The following is an 18,158-nucleotide window of genomic DNA, read 5'->3' as shown; positions in this document are numbered from 1 at the left end:
ACTGGAAGAGAAGCCAGAGTGTCAGGTTAACTGAAAAAGATAACTAACAGAAACAAAACAACCCAGTCAAAGACTGGTTCTGCCATCAGTGTCCCTGTTATATGATGCAGTGTTATATGATCAATGTCCCTGATGCAATTACACAGAAGTAAAGGTGTGAATATATTTAAAGCAGGTCTTCTGTAATTGCTTTGGTAACAATAATACTCAAGATACAGTGCTGTGACTTGGCACAGACTAACCACATCTTTACATTAAGTGAGGCCTGCTTAGAGATGCTACAGAAATATCCAAAATTAAGACAGCAAGCACAGTTCAAGTGATAAATCAAACACTCATGCACTTTTGGGGAAAGAGGAACATAAATAGTCTTTTACTCCACTAAAATCAACAATGCTATTTTCCATCACAAAGAGATGTGTTAAAAAAAACAGCAAAGGCATCCATAATTCATTTAAAAATAAGAAAAATGATGAGAAACAGAAGAAACAGGTACAAAATAGAGAGGAAAGGCTGAAATTAATTTTATTTAACAACACAAAAGAATTAAGAAGGAAACGATAGTGAAATAAAGAAAAGCAGTGAAGGAAAATAAGGAAAACCATCACTTTAATATACTGTAAATGCTTTTTCACTATTGCCTTTTTCTGCAACATTTTACTGATGATATTTCATGGATCATCAATAAAGTAACACTATAAAAAAACTCTAGAATCTTATTTCCTTCTGGCATTTGTGCTAGATTGACAGTAACTAGTCCATGACAACGGGCAACCAGTTCAGCTTAAAGACTTGATGCAAGAGCGAAAGGGGGAGAAATAATTAAAAAAGGGTCAATAATAATGTGTTAAGTTTGAAAGGAACACCAAGTGAAACAAATGAATAAAAATTGTTTAAGGATAACAGTATTTCTTCTCTTACCAAGAAGATAGGGCATTTGACAGCTAATAAGACAGCAAGGCATTCAGCTTCCAAACACTAAAAGGTGAGAGTTAATATTACACGCATGAGCCACAAGCATACGGCCGGCTTGTTTTTTATTAACACTAATAAATGATCTCATAATACTGATCAGAAGTGGGTTTTTTCCCTCCACATTTCTCACAAAAGATTTTCAGGTGACAAATACTATGATACATACGGTAGAAACAAACAGCTGTGGCCACAAAGATGTTTTGTTAACTGATGATTAATATATTCAGGAAGCAATCACACTATTCATTAGTAAAAGTTTACAAACATTAAAAAGTGCATAACATTTGAAACCAACAACACAAAAATATATATAATATATATATACTATATATAAAGTGACATCACCTCCTATTAATAAAAGAAAACAAATCTTCTGACCTTGTGATTGGTGCTTGTGTGATTGCCATGGTTTACTATCAGTCACTCTCTTCACTCACCTTAGTCACACAGAGGTGTGGCTGCCCCATTTTGCAGCATTCAGCCTCATGTATGGCCTTGTCTATTGGGGCAGGATGAGGGGAAAAACAAATCAATCAGCAATAGCTACTGCAGAACAGGTTATTAATTTGCAGGTATTTTAAGTGATGTCCTGGATGGACAAGCTATCCTGGTATTTTGATGGAGGCCCAGTTTGGGCTGTCATTTTGGAATAGATGAAATGGGAAAAAACCTAGTCTTTGGGTGCTAGATGCCAAGTCTCTCACCTCCCTTTCCAGCTGCAGGCCACAAGGCTACTATAGTAGACTGTAGCACTTGGCTGTTCTGGTGCATCAGTAGCAGGTTACTGGCTGTGCAAATTCAACAGCCTGATCAACTGAGACAAAGGCAAGGAATTGTAAAAATCCAACCCCTGGCTGGATCCAGTCCAGGAGCCACTCATTGGACTATACTGCAGTCTGAAACTCATTTCAGAATTCACAATTGGCAATAACATACGCCAGTTATTTTCCCATGTGTAAACAAGGCCTATCTTTTACAATGTGAATCAGGAAAACCTCTAGCACCATGGAATTAGTTTGAATTTTAACCCATATAAGGTTATAAATGTATTCTTAAAACTACTGTAACAATAAAATACTTGGAATAACATTTTAAAAAAATATCTCAGAGAAAGATTAAGAAATTGGGACCAAAATTAGAAAAATGGGGAAGAATAACATAAAAGATTCAATTTGAGTCTCTGATATGCAACTAACTACAGGCGAGTGGCAAAACTGTACCAAGGACACAACACACGCTCAAGTATTCACATTAACAAATCGTTTTGAAGGCTCATCTAGTAACAAATTAGAGTGTTGCTGAGTCATTTAGGTTTAGGCATAATCAATTTAGCGGTTGACGTTCAGATCTATCATGTGCACATCACCACCTTATGCAGAAAACCAGCCCTTTCAAAACGTGTGGTAGAAAAATTCACAGTAACAGAAATATTCTTCATAAGCAGTTGAGAAGGGGCAGTGTGGAGCATCTAAGTCGTACAATACAAAAACCATTGTAAATAACAGAGCTGTAAAACAGATGCAAAGTTCTAAAAACAGTGCTTTCTTTACAGTTCTTATAATGGGCAAACACTTTGGCCAGAGAATTTTAGACTCTGAGGATCACACAAGCCTTTGCTTAAGATACACAATTAGATCCTCTGATGCTTCAAAGGCCATTTGCTACAAGATTTACCTGTTCTACTTTCTAAAAGTGTTCCCATCGAGTAGTCATTATGAAGGGATCCATCTGATGACACTATCCCAAAAAATCAATACATGTTCAACCATTGCTAATGACAGAGGTAGAGAAAATTCTGTCTTCTGTCACAGCTTGTACCCAGATTTTTAGCATTGTGTTGAGTGGGTTCCAGCAGTGAAGACACATGCACTTTCTTTTCTACCAGCTTGCTCATGGAAACAAATTTGTTCCAGCACACTCCTGTAGCCTGAAAACATCCAGCAGCTGCTCCACTCGGTCAAAGTCGGATGTCAGCTTTCTTGTTTTGCTGCCTCCCCTTGGGCCTCCCCGGTTTGCTCACTTGGATTTCGTTGTGCATCTCCTTCTCCTTCTATAACACAGGAAAAAAGGATGAGTAATCCACCCTAAGATAAAGAGAACCCTGATTGTTCATCCATCAGTTTCAAAAACAAAGTAAAAATTGAAATTGAAACTGAAATATGAAACTCTTTACTACTAAGATAGCTGTACTCTGTTTCAGAAAGTATCTCTTGAGACGCAAATTCCTAGCTGCAATCACAAGTATCACTTTAAATAAATACCAAAGGTAGCTAAAAATTAATGCATTTAACAAAATATTGTTGAAAATATCTTCACTATGATGCTACAACAGTATCAAAGAAAAAAACCTCACTGCACCAATCTGAGCAGAGTTTGCTACAAAGAGATGAAACTTCAATAAAAGCAATAACTTGCTAAAGCTGCTTTAGCTCTGTGCATCCATTCTCAGCATCATGTCCACAGTGTCCAGTCCAGCTGTCTCACTGCAAACCACAGAATGACCTGAGGAGCAGATCACACCCTAGAGAGGCACAGTGAGCAGGCAACTCACAGTCTGTCTAACTAAGGCTAAGAAAAGCATTGTCAAATGCTTTTACTATCTATATGCAAAATATTGTATTTTACATAACAATTAAAGACCTCACAGGTTCAGGCAACAGGAAGGTAAGTGCAAGTGAGACACAAGTCCCTGAACACAGGACTGATCAGCTATAGATACACAACAAGGAATAATTTTAAGAAATACATTGTCTCTTGTACATTGCAGTGTTGAAATGGCTTGATAAATTAAGGGAAGAAAATTCCATGGCTAGGTTGTAAGGAGGTCAAGATACATGCAGTGCCTCTTAATTTTAATCTACAGATCTGTAGAATGAAGGCAGGGTTCTCAATGCAGATATTTATTGTTTCCTCATTTCAGATCATATGGTACATCTGAAGATTTATTTCTGTTTATAGAAATAAGCATCATAAACGCCTTCTCTTTTCTGTGTAGAAGAAAGGGCACATTGGCAGTGGAAAAAAGTTCTTTGCCTTGCAAAGAACATTGCAAACAGTTAGATATGACAAGCTGTGCTTTGTGCATGCACTGAGTATTTAGGCAGGAAAATGCCTTAAATGGTACTGTAAATTATCACATCCAACCTGAAGAAAAGTTGTGTGGAAGTTGATTACCTCTTAAACAGTGAGGTTTGTTCTGTTCATTATGGTTTGAGTAGTAAACACAAAATTGTTTTGCAAGGCACTTTCTCAGGAAACTCTTCTTCACTTTCACCTCTCAATTTAGAAAGGATTCCATGAACATGGATCTATATGTGGTTATTTACTATTGGACAGAAATCTCTTTCGCCCCAGTTGTCCAAACACTTTCTACAAGCCTCCTACATTTGTTCTGATTGTGCAGAAGATGTGATGAGTGTAATTCCAGGGTTTTGTTTCTTTTTTGCCTGCTCTGCCCTCCATTTATTCTGACTACTACTACGTGGGCAAGCCAAATTTTCCTGGTGGAAATCTTATTAACAAAAGAATAGGAAAAAGAATCCCAAAACTGAAGAGCAAAAAACACCCTTGCAAGGCATTTATGTTTAAAAGAAAAATCACTTCTAGACAAAAAGCCTAAACATTTCACTACCTTAGTGTTAAACAGACCACAGAGATCCAGAGAAAGAACACTAAGGTTCTAATATACCACTTCTTGAAAGATTCTTCTCAACTTGCTGGAAAAAAAAACTCACTAATGTAATCCTTTTAATTTGTAATACACTATCTTGCTACCAGCTTTTTCTTTCTACTGGCAGTGCTCTCCTACTAAAGGCTTTAAAATATATTTACAGAGATAAATTTGCTTTTAAGTTCTGAGAATCCCAAAACTGCTAATCACATTGCTGTTCTTCCTTTAAAACCTGATGGCTAGAAAATCTCAAGAGCAAGACTGTAATTTATACACAGCATTTTGAAACCAGCAGGAAGTATTAATGAAAGAAACAAAACCAAATAATACAATACTCTAAGCCACAATACAATTGTGTGATTTGGTCAGCTGGCTACAGTTACCAGTCCTGCTAATGTGCAGCTTTTAACTCCATTTTCTTCCTGTTAACATTACTGATGCTACAGTGTCTGTCACTATTGCTCCAGCTTACACCCAAAACATTTCTACCCTGGACTAAAATCAATTACTTTCAATTACTAATTTATAAAATCAGTTATTTATTCTGGTACCATATGTCTTCAACATGCTATTACCCCCCTTATTTGCAGATGCCTGGATCATGGCAACTTTTACAAGGAAATGTCCTTTTTACTTCTGTGTTCTATAGCACCTAGAACACCAGGAGTTTGTTTTAGAGATTAGATCTGCAGAGACTTGTCCTCATTCTTCCTTGTATTTTTTCCTCACTACTTCATTTAGCTACAACCTGCAAGATGATCAAGTTTCTTGGACTGCACTGGTTACCTTGAGTGTGTTGAGCAGGAGAGCTACCTGCTGATTTCCCTGCTAAAAATCTTTCTTTCACTTCTGTCTTATGATTTCTCCTCCTGTTTTCTATCTATCAGATGTACACAGTGTTGCTTTTACTTAATTTAGATAAAACGTGTTTACACAGTCCTTGGAACCTGCATTCTGGGGTTTGGTAAATATATCCACTGCATAGATAATAATAACAGGTTGTTAGCTTGTTGTGGACAAAGAAAACTGGGACAGTTGGTTTGCAGGGAGAGTATCACACGGTAATTATACTTATTATACATAATTATGCAGTAAACTCTTGATTATGTGTTGTTGGCTCATTGATGAGGGGATTATCCAACTCTCACTTCAGGTATCAGCTACTGAGTAACAGAAAAACACATTGTCTTTGAACAAATCTAATGCTGTTAAAAGCTGTTCTGTTTTTTTTAGGAAACATATCTGCAGGCTTTTCAAAGTGAATGTACTAAATATGCTTGGGTAGTTTAATTTACATATGTTTTATAACCACCTTTTTTTTCCTTAAACATCTGCATTATCCTACTCTGCCATTACTCCAAGCAGTTGAAAGCAAACACACTTGCAGTTTTATAAGAAAATGCACGCAGCTGTAATAGGAATAAAAGGAAAAAATCGAAACTTGATGTCTATATTTATATAATTAAATTGTATTTAGCATAAATTGTTTGACATGCTCCTTGAAAGAAATAAGGCATAGCTCCCAAACATGTGTTTTCTTCTTAATCTTGTCAGGTGTGATGTACATATGCACACTACAAGCATTAATATATTCTGGGATTTTACATGCAAAATATTTTTTTAGCCTCTCTTGATTTGGAATGACATGATGTGATAATACACTAATACTCACATGAATGCTAGGTAAGGCAATGCCTTTTCCAGTATTTCTGGTTTGCAGGCTGTTATTGGCCCCTAGTTGTACTAATAATACAGAACTTAAATGCATTTTCATTTTATAATGGAAACTGAATAACCTTCTGAAGAAGTATGCAGACATTTCTGTGTTTCTCTATCTAAGGTGATTTTATGAGCAGTTCTGTATACTTTTCTGCAATTGATTAAGCTACCTGGGCTTCAAAAGGGATTACCAAAAAGAACTAAAGAGACTCCTGGAAACACATTTCGGGCTAATAATAACTCCACTGTTTAAATTAAAAATAGGGAATGTTTTTATCTTCTACATGGACAAGATTAAAGACAATTTTGGTAAGTGTAAATCTGAGACTGAAGAAAATTAAAGCACAAAGGAACGCTGGCATTATGCCTTTCAAATAGCACCTACTTTCTATTTTTCCAACATTTTACACCTGTCCCCACTAAAATAAAAAGACATGCCTACACACATACTTATAAAGCATTTTTTAAAAAAGAAATGAACTAAAGGCCTTGCCCAGCTAGAATTGCATGCATCTAGAATCTGTAAGTCCCAAACTGGTATCTGCAAAAGGAATGACTTGCATGTACACTAGAAAGAAGCTCTCCTTCAAAACAGCACTACAACCACCTCAGCACATGCTGCCCACACGTGACTGTCCTGTGAAGAGACTGCCTCTCAGAACTCTTGCCTTTAGCTCTGAGAAAAGTGTGTGCACAAACAGGACACCTGCTTATCAACAGTTTCTTCTTTGCTGCAATTATTTTCTTCTGCTATTATTAAAATAAGCAAAACCATGCTTTCCCTAACATCTGAAAAGGTCTTTCTAATTTATGTAAGATCCATTTGTTAGCTGCTACTCATCTAACATAAACACCCAGTCATATTCCTATTTTTATTTCATGTAAGGTCCACCATTCCTCCTTCCTCTGAATTGAATATGCACAAGCACTGAAAAATATTGGTAATATTAAAGATTTAAGATTGCATTACTGTTTGTCACCTTAAAAGAAGGACAAGTATCACCAGAAAAGAGAAATGTATTCAGAAACAAAGATCCAGATAAAACAAACAATAATGCATTCCTATTTCTCTATCATTTGGCAGCTGATAAAAAGGTAATTTCACAGCAGACACATGGCTTCTCCTACAGGCTTCAAAAAAGAGAGTTTCCATTAAAGGATATCACGCAGACTTGGGTTTTCAAAAAGACTTCCTTATTTTCTTCCTTATATTCTACTTTTCATACAATTTATCCTGATTTGGACCCTGCCACTAGGCACTCACTGCAGAACAACTTTTCTTTTTCCAGTGATGTGTTGCACCTGCCAATAACCACCCTTTCTGTTGTTGATGAAATCTGTGATTCTTCATGCAGGCAACCCATGTTGATTAGAAAAAAAAATATTTCTACTGGTGAGGGACAAGGGAATAATGTGGGCACATAAACCATGCTTTGCGTACTAATTCTCAATTTAGTTTTAAATAAATATCATAAAAGCCCAAAACATACTCACCTGTTTTGTTTATATCAAGCTCTGATAACTTTAAGGCTAGTTCACTAGAGTTCCCACCCGGAGAGGACACAAGGATGTCATGTAATGCATTTCTTCTACCTGTTCTTCCTGAAGCAATAAAGTCTGCATATGTAGATTCCACATCAGTCATTGCTAACAAATATCCACATAGCAGTACCTGGATGGGAGGAAAAAAAAGAAAAACAAAAACCACCACTTAGACCATCAGCAAAACAGGTGAGTTTAAGGATTGGAATAGAGCTAGAAGGTTCCCATTATGGGGTAGATTGATGCATCTTCTTTCACGGGTTAGTCAGCCTCAAAATTTGGAGAAATCAGAGAAGCAACAGAGTAAAAAACAAAAACACTGTGTGTATTTTATACCATCTGTATTCAACAGTATTTTAACCAACTTAATATTCCATGCTTCATAAAATGATAGTGAGTACTTTATAAAAGCAATGACCTCAGCAACATAATTTCTTTATAGAGTTGTCTCCGCTTTTAATATTAGCTGAGATGTAGGAGGTAGGAAGGGGGTGGAACAAAGTTCTTTTCTACAAAAAGCAGAGTGTAAAGAGTAAGAAAGTACAAATCGATAATGCTTTTGTATGAAGAGCCCTGTGCTCATACACAGACATTGTTATGTTTTGTATATTTTCTTTTCTGTTAGTATTAGTTTTGGCACTGTATACAGACCTCTGAATGTTCAACTAACTTATTTTGGTGTGGTAGTTTCCCTGAAGTAAATGCATTACCATAATGCTCCTGAAATGAGTGGAGACGTGCTACCACAGCAAGCAGAATAGCTAAACTAGAATGCAGAGGTTTGAAAGCAGTGCTCTGTAAGCTAGGTATAAATTCAGAACTTATTTTCATTAGAAAACAATTATTTCTTATGTCATTATGGAATAATGTGATGATGTGCATTAATGTAAGATCTGACAAAGATACAAGGAATACAAGCTGCTATTTCAACCTCGGTAAGAGAAAGATTTGCCTCCCTGCTGCAACATATGCTACAGATGTAAGCTATCAGAATTTTTTTTTCTTAATTTATATAATGTTAAAGAGCATGGGGAGGAGCACTTTCTCTCGCTGATCACGTTGCTTTTACAGTAGTTTCATGTGTATGTGTCTAAGGTTTCCTGCAAAATGCTAGGCAACCCTGCTTTCCTCATGTTTTGTTTCCATGTCACAGGGGAATCAGGGAAGCTTTCTGCTAGAGGAGTACTCCAAAGAAAAGAAACACTACAGAACTACTAAATCAAATCAGTACCCCCACAGTTACAGGCTTCCTTCATTTTCAGGCAGAATTTCTCTGGTTTTGCACATTGCAGACAGAAGACATGGTCATATAGGCAGCAACTCACAGTTGCCTACAGCAAGAAGCTTTAGTTGTTATTACTAAAGCAGCCAACATTTCACATTTGCATAGAATGCACATATCTCTTCAATCAGTTCCTGCTGCAGGTGCTGGACACTGAAGCAGCTCTTGAAGTCATCACAAACATTAACAGCAGCAAAAGGTTCAGCTTTCTCCCTTCAAATAAACGAAATAACCCCTCATTTTCTATAAACATTTTTTATTTAAAAAATAGATACAAAACAAGACAATAGCCAATCCTTCTCCACCCTCACCTCTGAATAACTTTACAAACCCTGCTCACTCCTCATCTTCATTCTATTCCTCACCTCCCCAAATTCAGTCAGCTGTATGAGGGTATACATATGATGTGTGTGAGAAGCCAAGAAAAGGGTTCTACACCATATTTTTTTTTAGTCTAAATATAACTATATCAAGTATCATTGCAAGACTGACTGGCTTGAAAGCCTTGGTGTCCCATGCCAAACACTGAATGGTTGACAAGGCTAATTTTACTCTTATGATCAGCCACTATGATACAGGAAACTGCATCAAAAAAACCAAAGTAACAAAGAAACAAAAACTCCACAAACCAAAAAAACAAAATAAAACAAAAAAAAATCAATCCACAAAACCTAGAACCACCACTTAGGAAGAGAAAAGAGGTCAGCCTTGACTGAAAGCCTGCCTGACACACATAAAATAGTGCAGTGTCTCTGTTTAATAACAAAAGCTTTTATGAGAATGAAACCATGTGCATTTCTTCCCTGAACTACCCTCTTACTGAAACACTGAAAGAATAATGAAGCAAGTGAGGAGCCTACTATTTGTTCTTTGCCCAAGGTAGACACTCCAATGCCAAATATATCAACCATGTAGTAATTTAGGATGTAACTTGCAAAGGTGAAGGGAAACAATGAAGACAGTTTTTATAAGAAAACAGCACAAGTTTTCAGACTTATCTGACCCATTCACTGAATAGAATCCACCAAAATCAGAGACTAAAAGATTTTAAGAAGAATTAACTTATATTTGTGCATGCTTTTTATTGCAACTGACTTGTAGAAAAGGAAGTGCAAACAGTGAAAGCAATAAATTGACAGGCTTAGATTTCATATTAGTGTAGGACCAGTCCAAAGTCACCACAGCTTTCACCCCTGTGAAGACATTAATTTATTTTTAGAATAGAATGAACCACCACAGAGTTATCTTTTCTTCTTTGAAAAGTGCATATGAGTGCATCAGGCTCAGAATAACCAGAGAAGACTCTGAATGAGGTAGAATAAGATGCAGGGCTGTAAGACTTGCAAAATAATCCAGGTTGTACTCCATGAGAAATTCCCTGGATGTACAAAATGCACTCCACTGAATATGCTTCTGTAAGATTATATTGCTCTTGAAGCATTCCATAAAAATGGAGAACACCATGGGAAATGTCAAGCTTATTTAGTTTTAGCTATGAAACAAGCTACAAAACCATAGAAAAATGTACTTGTAAAGAGTTTGTTTCTAAATGTTCATTTTCTGTATGCTCAATATGGGATTACTAACAATGTTCTGATCAAAAAAGAATGTTATCAAACATACATTTATGACACTTCCAAATTTCCCTGTCTGTGTCTCCTAAATATCAAATACCATTCTGTTTTGTATTGGCATTATCTTGAGACATTACTGCATAAATGTGGAACTCCACTGACATCACCCAAGAGCTCCCCTTCCAATGAATGGCTCAGTGCCCAGCAGTTTGTGCTTATTCACTGAAGCAATAATTAAGGAATTAACATTCATTTAAAAAAAATCTTTTTTTTTCCTTCAGTCTCTGTGGAAGGAGTGGAATTTTCTAATAACTCTGGGAAATATAATTTGAATTTCCTAAATAACTGTATTAACAGGTACTCCTGCATTAAAGATTGTGGTCACTAGTTCTATTAATTTAAATTTTTCAAGAAGTTGCAAAACCAGTACTCTGCTATGCAGAATTAAACTGAAACAAGAGGGCTACAAATCTCACTGCCTCTGCCAGCTGAACCAGCAAACTGAAGAAAGATGGGAGAATAAGGATTAATGAAACCTGCTGTTGCAAGATTGGATTCCTCAGTAACTGACAAGATACTATCCCATCAGAAATCCCCCCAGCTGTGCTTTACCTTTCTTCCCATGCAGAGTCACTATGCCTGATAATGGGTTAGAGTTTGCATCACAGCACAGGGGATTTTCATACAGTGTTTTTATTTCCTCAGATTCTTGGTTTCATTTCCACAGAAATGTGGGTATCTTAGACTTTTGCCTCTTTCCTGTCCCAATTCCTTCCTCCCAAAATGTTGTGCTAAAAGTTATTTGTAAGTACTTAAGAAATTACAGAGGATGAGAATGGTAGAGTTGTTACCTTGGATTTTAGCCAGTCTATCAAGACATTCCTGTACTGTTAATGAATATTCTGTATTGAACATAAGGGGTAGAGTAAGTATCCAACTAATGCAGAAGGAGAAAAAAAGGATGCTAAGGATAGGTTCAACAAGGCCAAGTGCTGGGTCCTGAATTTGCATCAGAACAACCCCATGCAATGCTACAGACCAGAGGAAGAGTGGTTGGAAAGCTGCTCAGTGGAAAAGGACCAGGGGATGCTGGTCAGTATCTGCTGGATGTGATCCAAAGAGTGCCCAGATGGCCAAGAAGGCCAATGCCATCCTGGCCTGTATCAGAAATATTGTGGTTAGCAGGTTCAGGGTAGTGATTGTCATCCTGTACTCAGCACTGTGTGGCTGCACCCAAATCCTGAGTTCAGTTTTGTACCACTCACAGCAAGGACATTGAGGTGCTGGGGTGTGCCCAGAGAAGGGCAGCGGAGCTGGGGAAGGGTCTGGAGCACAAGCCCTGTGAGGAGTGGCTGAGGCAGCTGGGGGTGCTTAGCCTGGAGAAAAGGAGGCTCAGGGGAATTTATCACTCTAAATTGAGGTTGTAGCCAGGCAGAGGTTGGTCTCTTCTCCCAAGTAACAAGTGACAGGATGAGAGAAAATAGTTTCAACTTGCACCAGGGGTGTTTTAGATTGGATATTAGGAATACTTTGGTCACTAAAATGGTGGTCAGGCATTGGAACAAGCTGTCCATGGAAGGGTCAATCACCATCCCTGGGAAAGTTCAAAAGACATGTATATGTGTCACTTAGGGCCATGTTTTAATGGTGAACATGGTAGTATTTGGTTAATGGTTGGACTCAGAGGTCTTTTCCAACTTTAATGATTCTATGATGAGAACATTATAACTTAACACCTACAAAAAGAATTAGTATCTGTGTTTTCAGAAATTTACCAGAATACTCCTTTAACTCCACAATCCAATTTATGTTAAATTTTCCATTTCCATACTATATATAGCAAATGTTTTCTCACAAGTTTCTGAAGATAACTGTCAAATCTCTATAATTGAAAAAAAAATCCTAAAAAGTTATTGATGTAACTTCACAAATGTAATCCAAATTTGACTGTGAAAGCCATTCAGTGAAAGCCAGTATTACACAGTGCCACTGATCTCAAGGGTCTGGGAGGAAAAGTATAGAACTTATGTGATATACCAGCATGGATTAATAAAATCAGTGTCTCTACTGCTTATGGGCTAGAGGTACCCAGAGTTGCTGAACTTAAGTCTGTTACGGGACTAGATACCTAAAAGAAGCCCAAGTGGATCTGAAGTACCTGTGCTAATTGGTATTCATTATTATTTCAGAAGGAAGACAGAACAAGAGCAGGCATTTGACACACGTAGAGCTTGTCTGTGAATTTGGCACAAGCTGCTGGCAAGCACCAGAGAGCTGCTATTGTCTTGGCAAACCTGCAGTGTAAGGGCAAGAGGCACAATCCTTCAATGTGTGCTCCTGCTCCTTCTCCATCTATTCTTAACGGCAGCGTCAAATAAGAGATTTTCAAATAAAACTCTCCCAGGCTTTGGCTGCTAAATGTTGTATCACGATCAGCACATTATTTAAATGTAATTATCTATATTCAGCTTTCACAAGGGAACAGAAAAAAAAAAAAAGGAGAAAGAGAATTTGTCATTTAATAGCATGTCTGATTTAGAGAAGGTGTATAATTATGCTTTTAAAATAAATTTTGGTTCCAAATCTAGCCTTAACTTAGAGACAGGGCTACAGGGCTCTTTCCAGTAAGCATACAGATCTATTCCACAGCAACCTGTACCTAGATTTCTACCTCATGCATGGTCTCCTAAGCTGAAAGTAATACCAGAGGAATAATTTAACAAAAGCATTTTTCTTTCACGGAGATTGGAAATATTGTGTTATACAACAATGTGCTTTTGCCTGGACACAGATGAACAGGAAAATAGCATTAACTCTTGAACTAGTTAAAGAAAATATTAATAACAATGCAAGATACCAAGCTGGGCAGTATTTTAATCTGCTCTTCAAAAATTCCTCGTGTAGTTTTTTACGTCTGATGTTTCTGAAGTGACCAGCTCTTTAAAACAGTAATGCAGAACAGGTCACTTACCTTTGACAACTAGCATGCTTTTAGGATTCACATTCTATATGTAGCAATCCTAGTACTACTAAGACCTTAATAGAAATGAGCAGGCAAATCAGCTGGTTAAACAATAAAACAGAACAAAGAAAATCACCACCTGAGATTTTTTCCAGAAAACACTAAGCCTGCTTAAACCTGCATGAAAAACCACTATGACCTTCAGCTTTCAACTTACTCAGGAGATCTTTCATGAAGACAGCTAATAGGTTTTCTTTCTGTTATCTGAGTTGCAGTTTTCCTAAAGAGATCTACAGAACTGATCTACAGTTCTTACCATGTCCTTGCTCAGGCAAATTTTATTATGCCCATGACCATAAGAATTTGGTCTTTCATCCACCATTTAATCTGAATTCACAAATTTAGTTTTAGCTTCCACTGTTCCATAAAACTGTGCAGTGAAATAGCAGCAGCAAATTAGGAAAAAAAGCAAACATAACCAATGAAGCAATACTTTAGAGACCTTGGTTCTTTGGAAAGATCCAGGGCAGATATCATTGATGGATTAGGGAGTAATTAAAAAATAAAAAAAAAATGTTTTTATACTTTGAAATTAACACCCTATGGAAGAAACCAATCACAATATTTAATCAACTACATAGGGACACTCTGCTACAGAGCAAAAGAGGGTGACTTAAAATCTACCATCACTGTTCACTGCCTAACCTAAAGAATACTAAAGGCAGGCAACCTGTTTGTGGGAAAAGGCTTCCATTGCTGTGTGACTTTTTACTTGCAGTTTGTGAAGGAGCCTCTTGCCTTGTAAAGGAAAGGAGCAAGTTACAGCACTACCTTTCAGGACAATCTGATACTCTCTATGAACAACAAAACCCATTGCAAGCACCTTACAACCACAGAGACAGATAAAGGCCTCAAACCAGATGAGAGCATTTTAACTCCTCACATGACACACACCTGGCAGCCTGCTGAGCATTCACACATCCACCTGAGCTGAAAGGAGGCTGATGTTTAAAGGTCCTGGGAGGATGAGGCCAGGTATGAAGCACCTTAAATGCTGTGGCGCTCTGAACCAAACACTACACTGAACAAGTACAGCATTTGTTCAAAAGGACTTGTTTTGGCATTTGGAGAAAGTGTGTTTATTGGGGTGTTTACATGGCAATCCAGAAGCATGTCTTATAGAACAGAGAGAGGAAAGAAGCCCATGACGACTATGACACAAAAACCATCCCTCAACAACAAAAACAGGCTCTTGCTCAATTGCTGAGATCCTGGAAAAGACCAGTCTACTGAGAATGCACAACTGATTGGCAACTTGGAAATGCTCGGTGCAGGAAAGACAAGACTTTCTGCAGAAATGTGAAACTGATGTCTGCTTAGGATCAGGATGTTTAGTAGAGGCAATGGGGATTAGGGAGGAGGGAAATTTGTGTGGGCTTTGCTCATGAAGCTCTGTATCTTCGTAACCCTGCCTTTAATTCAGGATTCGTGCTGTAATCAAGTTTATTCTCTCAGACGCTTCTGTCAGTAGCGCCAGCATTCACAGGCAGTGATTTAAAGACATTGATCAACACAGGTCTCATTAGCTGAGACTCTGTTCCTTAGAGAACTTGATATAAGTGCTGTAGTGACTATTTTTGTAACAGACACATCTCCTTTAGTCACTGCCTGTGACATGAAGCCATGTCCCCCATGAAACCATATACAACAGTCTGTATACGGCTTCATGGGGGAAAAAACCTCCAAAACATTGAACACTCATGATCAGTAACCTGCAAATATTTTGGGCCAAACTTCTGTGAGCCACTGTCTTCCTCAGACAGCTCCCCAGTGGAAAAGAAAATAAATTAAAAATACAAGTTTAGCAAACTTTTATCTGAAGGTTTGATAGCAAGATAGTTCTGTGAATTACCCACAGATGGGTATTAGAATTCCAATTACTGGTACATCACACCAGTAACGTGGAAGCCACTCAGATAAAGGGTTTTCTATTAAACAGATTTCCCATTTTCTGGAAAAGAAGTTTAATACTGTGGAAGGGGCTACAAATGAGATCTATTATACCATGAGAACTGCATTTGTTCAACCTTGAGAAAAGAAGGTGTTAGGGGATACCTTATCACCATCCTTCAGTATCTAAAGGGTGACTAGAAAGAAAATGGAGACTTCCTTTTTACAAGGAGTCACATGGAAAAGATGAGAGGTGATGAGTACAAATAATTACTGGAGAGATTCCAGTTGGACACAAGAGGAACATTATTTACAATCAGAACACTCATCCATTGGAATAATTTCTCCAGGGAAGTGGTGGATTCTGCAGTATTGGACACCTATAAGATTCAGCTGAACAGGGTGCTGGGCCATCTTGTCTAGAAATGCTTTTGCCAAGAGAGGTTGGACTAGATGATCCTTAAGTCCCCTTCCAACCTAGTATCATATGATTCCATGAATCCTAACTATAGAAACTGTCATGGTATGACTTGGGTTTGCCAATTTTAATATATTTAGTTTCCTTAGAGATAGGATTCAGGAGTAGAGGCAAGGCAGGCTTAAAACTTATAAGGGTATCAGAAGAAATTTATTAATGACACAAAAAAGAATTCAGAATAAGATTTCTAGATTGTTCCCTCCTCCCCCTCCCTTCATTCCACATTTCTTAACAACAACATACAGAAACACTTCAGTCAGTTATCTACTTAAATAATCATTTTTGTTCACTCTAGAGAGAAGTCCCTTTTTCTGGTTTAGGCTTAGGGGATGTTTCCACTCTCACAATTTGCATCCGCCTGGACCTACAACTATGATTTCCTCCCATTCCCACAGTCCTTCCAGAGCTGTGTTATGGGTTATGATGCACACATGGGGTACTACTTTTAAAGGCAAGCTGCTGAAAAAACAAAATTCTCTTAATCTCCTTCTCTATCAAATGTCTCTGTTCATATTCCAGTCCTAAACCAGAGAGCTCCATTTCCCCGAGGCAAAAAGTCTTCTCAAGCACCCAAACCTCCCCAAACCTTATTTCACAGTTTGAAGGAATTTTAGTGTAGTCACAGTCCTCTTATAGCCCCACTGAAAAGATTTTCAGCTACTCATCAGTTACATCTTTTCAATCTCTTCCCATCAGGAACTTTATCGTCATTCCGCTGCCTTCTGTAGACTCCATGCTCTATTTCCTCTCATTCAGGGGAGCTCAGGAGATTGAGAATCTTATCCAGGCATTAAAACAGTTAAAATTGCATCCAGAACGTGAAGAAGCCACGTGGTGAGCTGGAGGCCTCTTCTCTCAGAATGGGGAGGGGGGAAGGGAGAGACTTTGGTGGCTCCCTCATATCCCCCTTGGCCACACCATGTGGAGAGGGTCACCAGGGCCAGGGCAGGAGCCGGGGCCGTGCCAGGGCCAGATCCACCGCACCCCCAGGGAGGCCAGAAACAGAAAGAGCACAGCCCACCCCCCACCAATGTGATTTATGAAAACAAAACAACTCTCTCTTGGCCACCTGGGATGCCAACCACCAGATCAGCCTCCGACTGGGCCCCGCATCCCACATGGGAAGCCCCCAGAGGGGGGACAGCCCCTCTGCCCCCCCAACCTTCCATGTGCAACCAGCGCAATGACCTAAAAGGATTCTGGTCTATTGAGTTTTCAAATTCAGCATCCATAAAATATTTATCAATGTAAGATCTATTTATTTTTCTCACTATCTTTTTTGTTTTTTTTTTTTTTTTTTTAATTTGAAGTTATACATCTTACTAGATATTACTTTACTAGCACTAAGACTTTCGAGGTCAAAACAACACCAACAACCCCCCAGGAAAAACAGATAAGAAACCCAAACAAACAAAAGAAAAAGCCTTCATTCTTATAACAAAAAAATAAAGAAAAAACCCCCCAAAGTGGCACAAAGACTGTATGCACTGTGCTGCACTTTTCCATTTAAATGGGAACCAGCTGTGTTTTCCAAAAAACTAGCTCCATAGCACAAGGCAGCCTCCATTTCTTTGTAAGGGCTCAAATAGTCAGCAGAACTATGGATTTGAATGGCTGAACATTCCAAAGTAATTCATTATAGTTGTTGCAATTCCTAACAGCAAACCATGAAACTAACATGAAGATTCATTGCTCTTTGTTACAAGTCAAGAAATGTAGCCCATCTGTTATATATTAACTTACGCCCAACCTGGTAAAATACTTTGTTATGCAAATGTTTGCAAAATGTTGCTTTGTTTGCAATTGTTTGTTTTGTTATGTTTTCATTGTTTTAAAATATCAGTAAAAGTAATGGCTAGCAAGAAGATTAACTAGCACTGCCAGGACTTATCTATGTATATGCTGGGCTAAGGGAGGATGACGGCATTATAAAAACACAGTATGGATGTGAAGAATCAGATTTCAGGTGGGGAGGTACCATCCAGAAAGGGCAGTCTGCAGAACAA

At 38.0% G+C, this 18,158-nt stretch overlaps 1 protein-coding gene across 1 annotated transcript in view; it reads right to left on the bottom strand.

Annotated features, from left to right (window-relative positions):
- Nucleotides 1-500: 500 nt before the first annotated feature.
- The window catches only part of PKIA (cAMP-dependent protein kinase inhibitor alpha), a 46,239-nt gene continuing 28,581 nt past the window's right edge, over nt 501-18,158 (bottom strand). The window contains exons 2-3 of the mRNA XM_079301119.1: nt 7,859-8,036; nt 501-3,025 (exon numbers count right to left, since the gene is read on the bottom strand). Of these exons, the coding sequence (XP_079157245.1) occupies nt 2,946-3,025; nt 7,859-8,009 (231 nt within the window). The 5' untranslated portion in view covers nt 8,010-8,036 and the 3' untranslated portion in view covers nt 501-2,945. The remainder of the gene's footprint in view (nt 3,026-7,858; nt 8,037-18,158) is intronic.

The sequence above is a fragment of the Erithacus rubecula genome (assembly GCF_903797595.1).
Source record: "Erithacus rubecula genome assembly, chromosome: 3".
NCBI lineage: Eukaryota > Metazoa > Chordata > Aves > Passeriformes > Muscicapidae > Erithacus > Erithacus rubecula.
The sequence above is the reverse complement of the archived record's forward strand: the minus strand, read 5'-3'. Positions and strand labels throughout refer to the sequence as shown.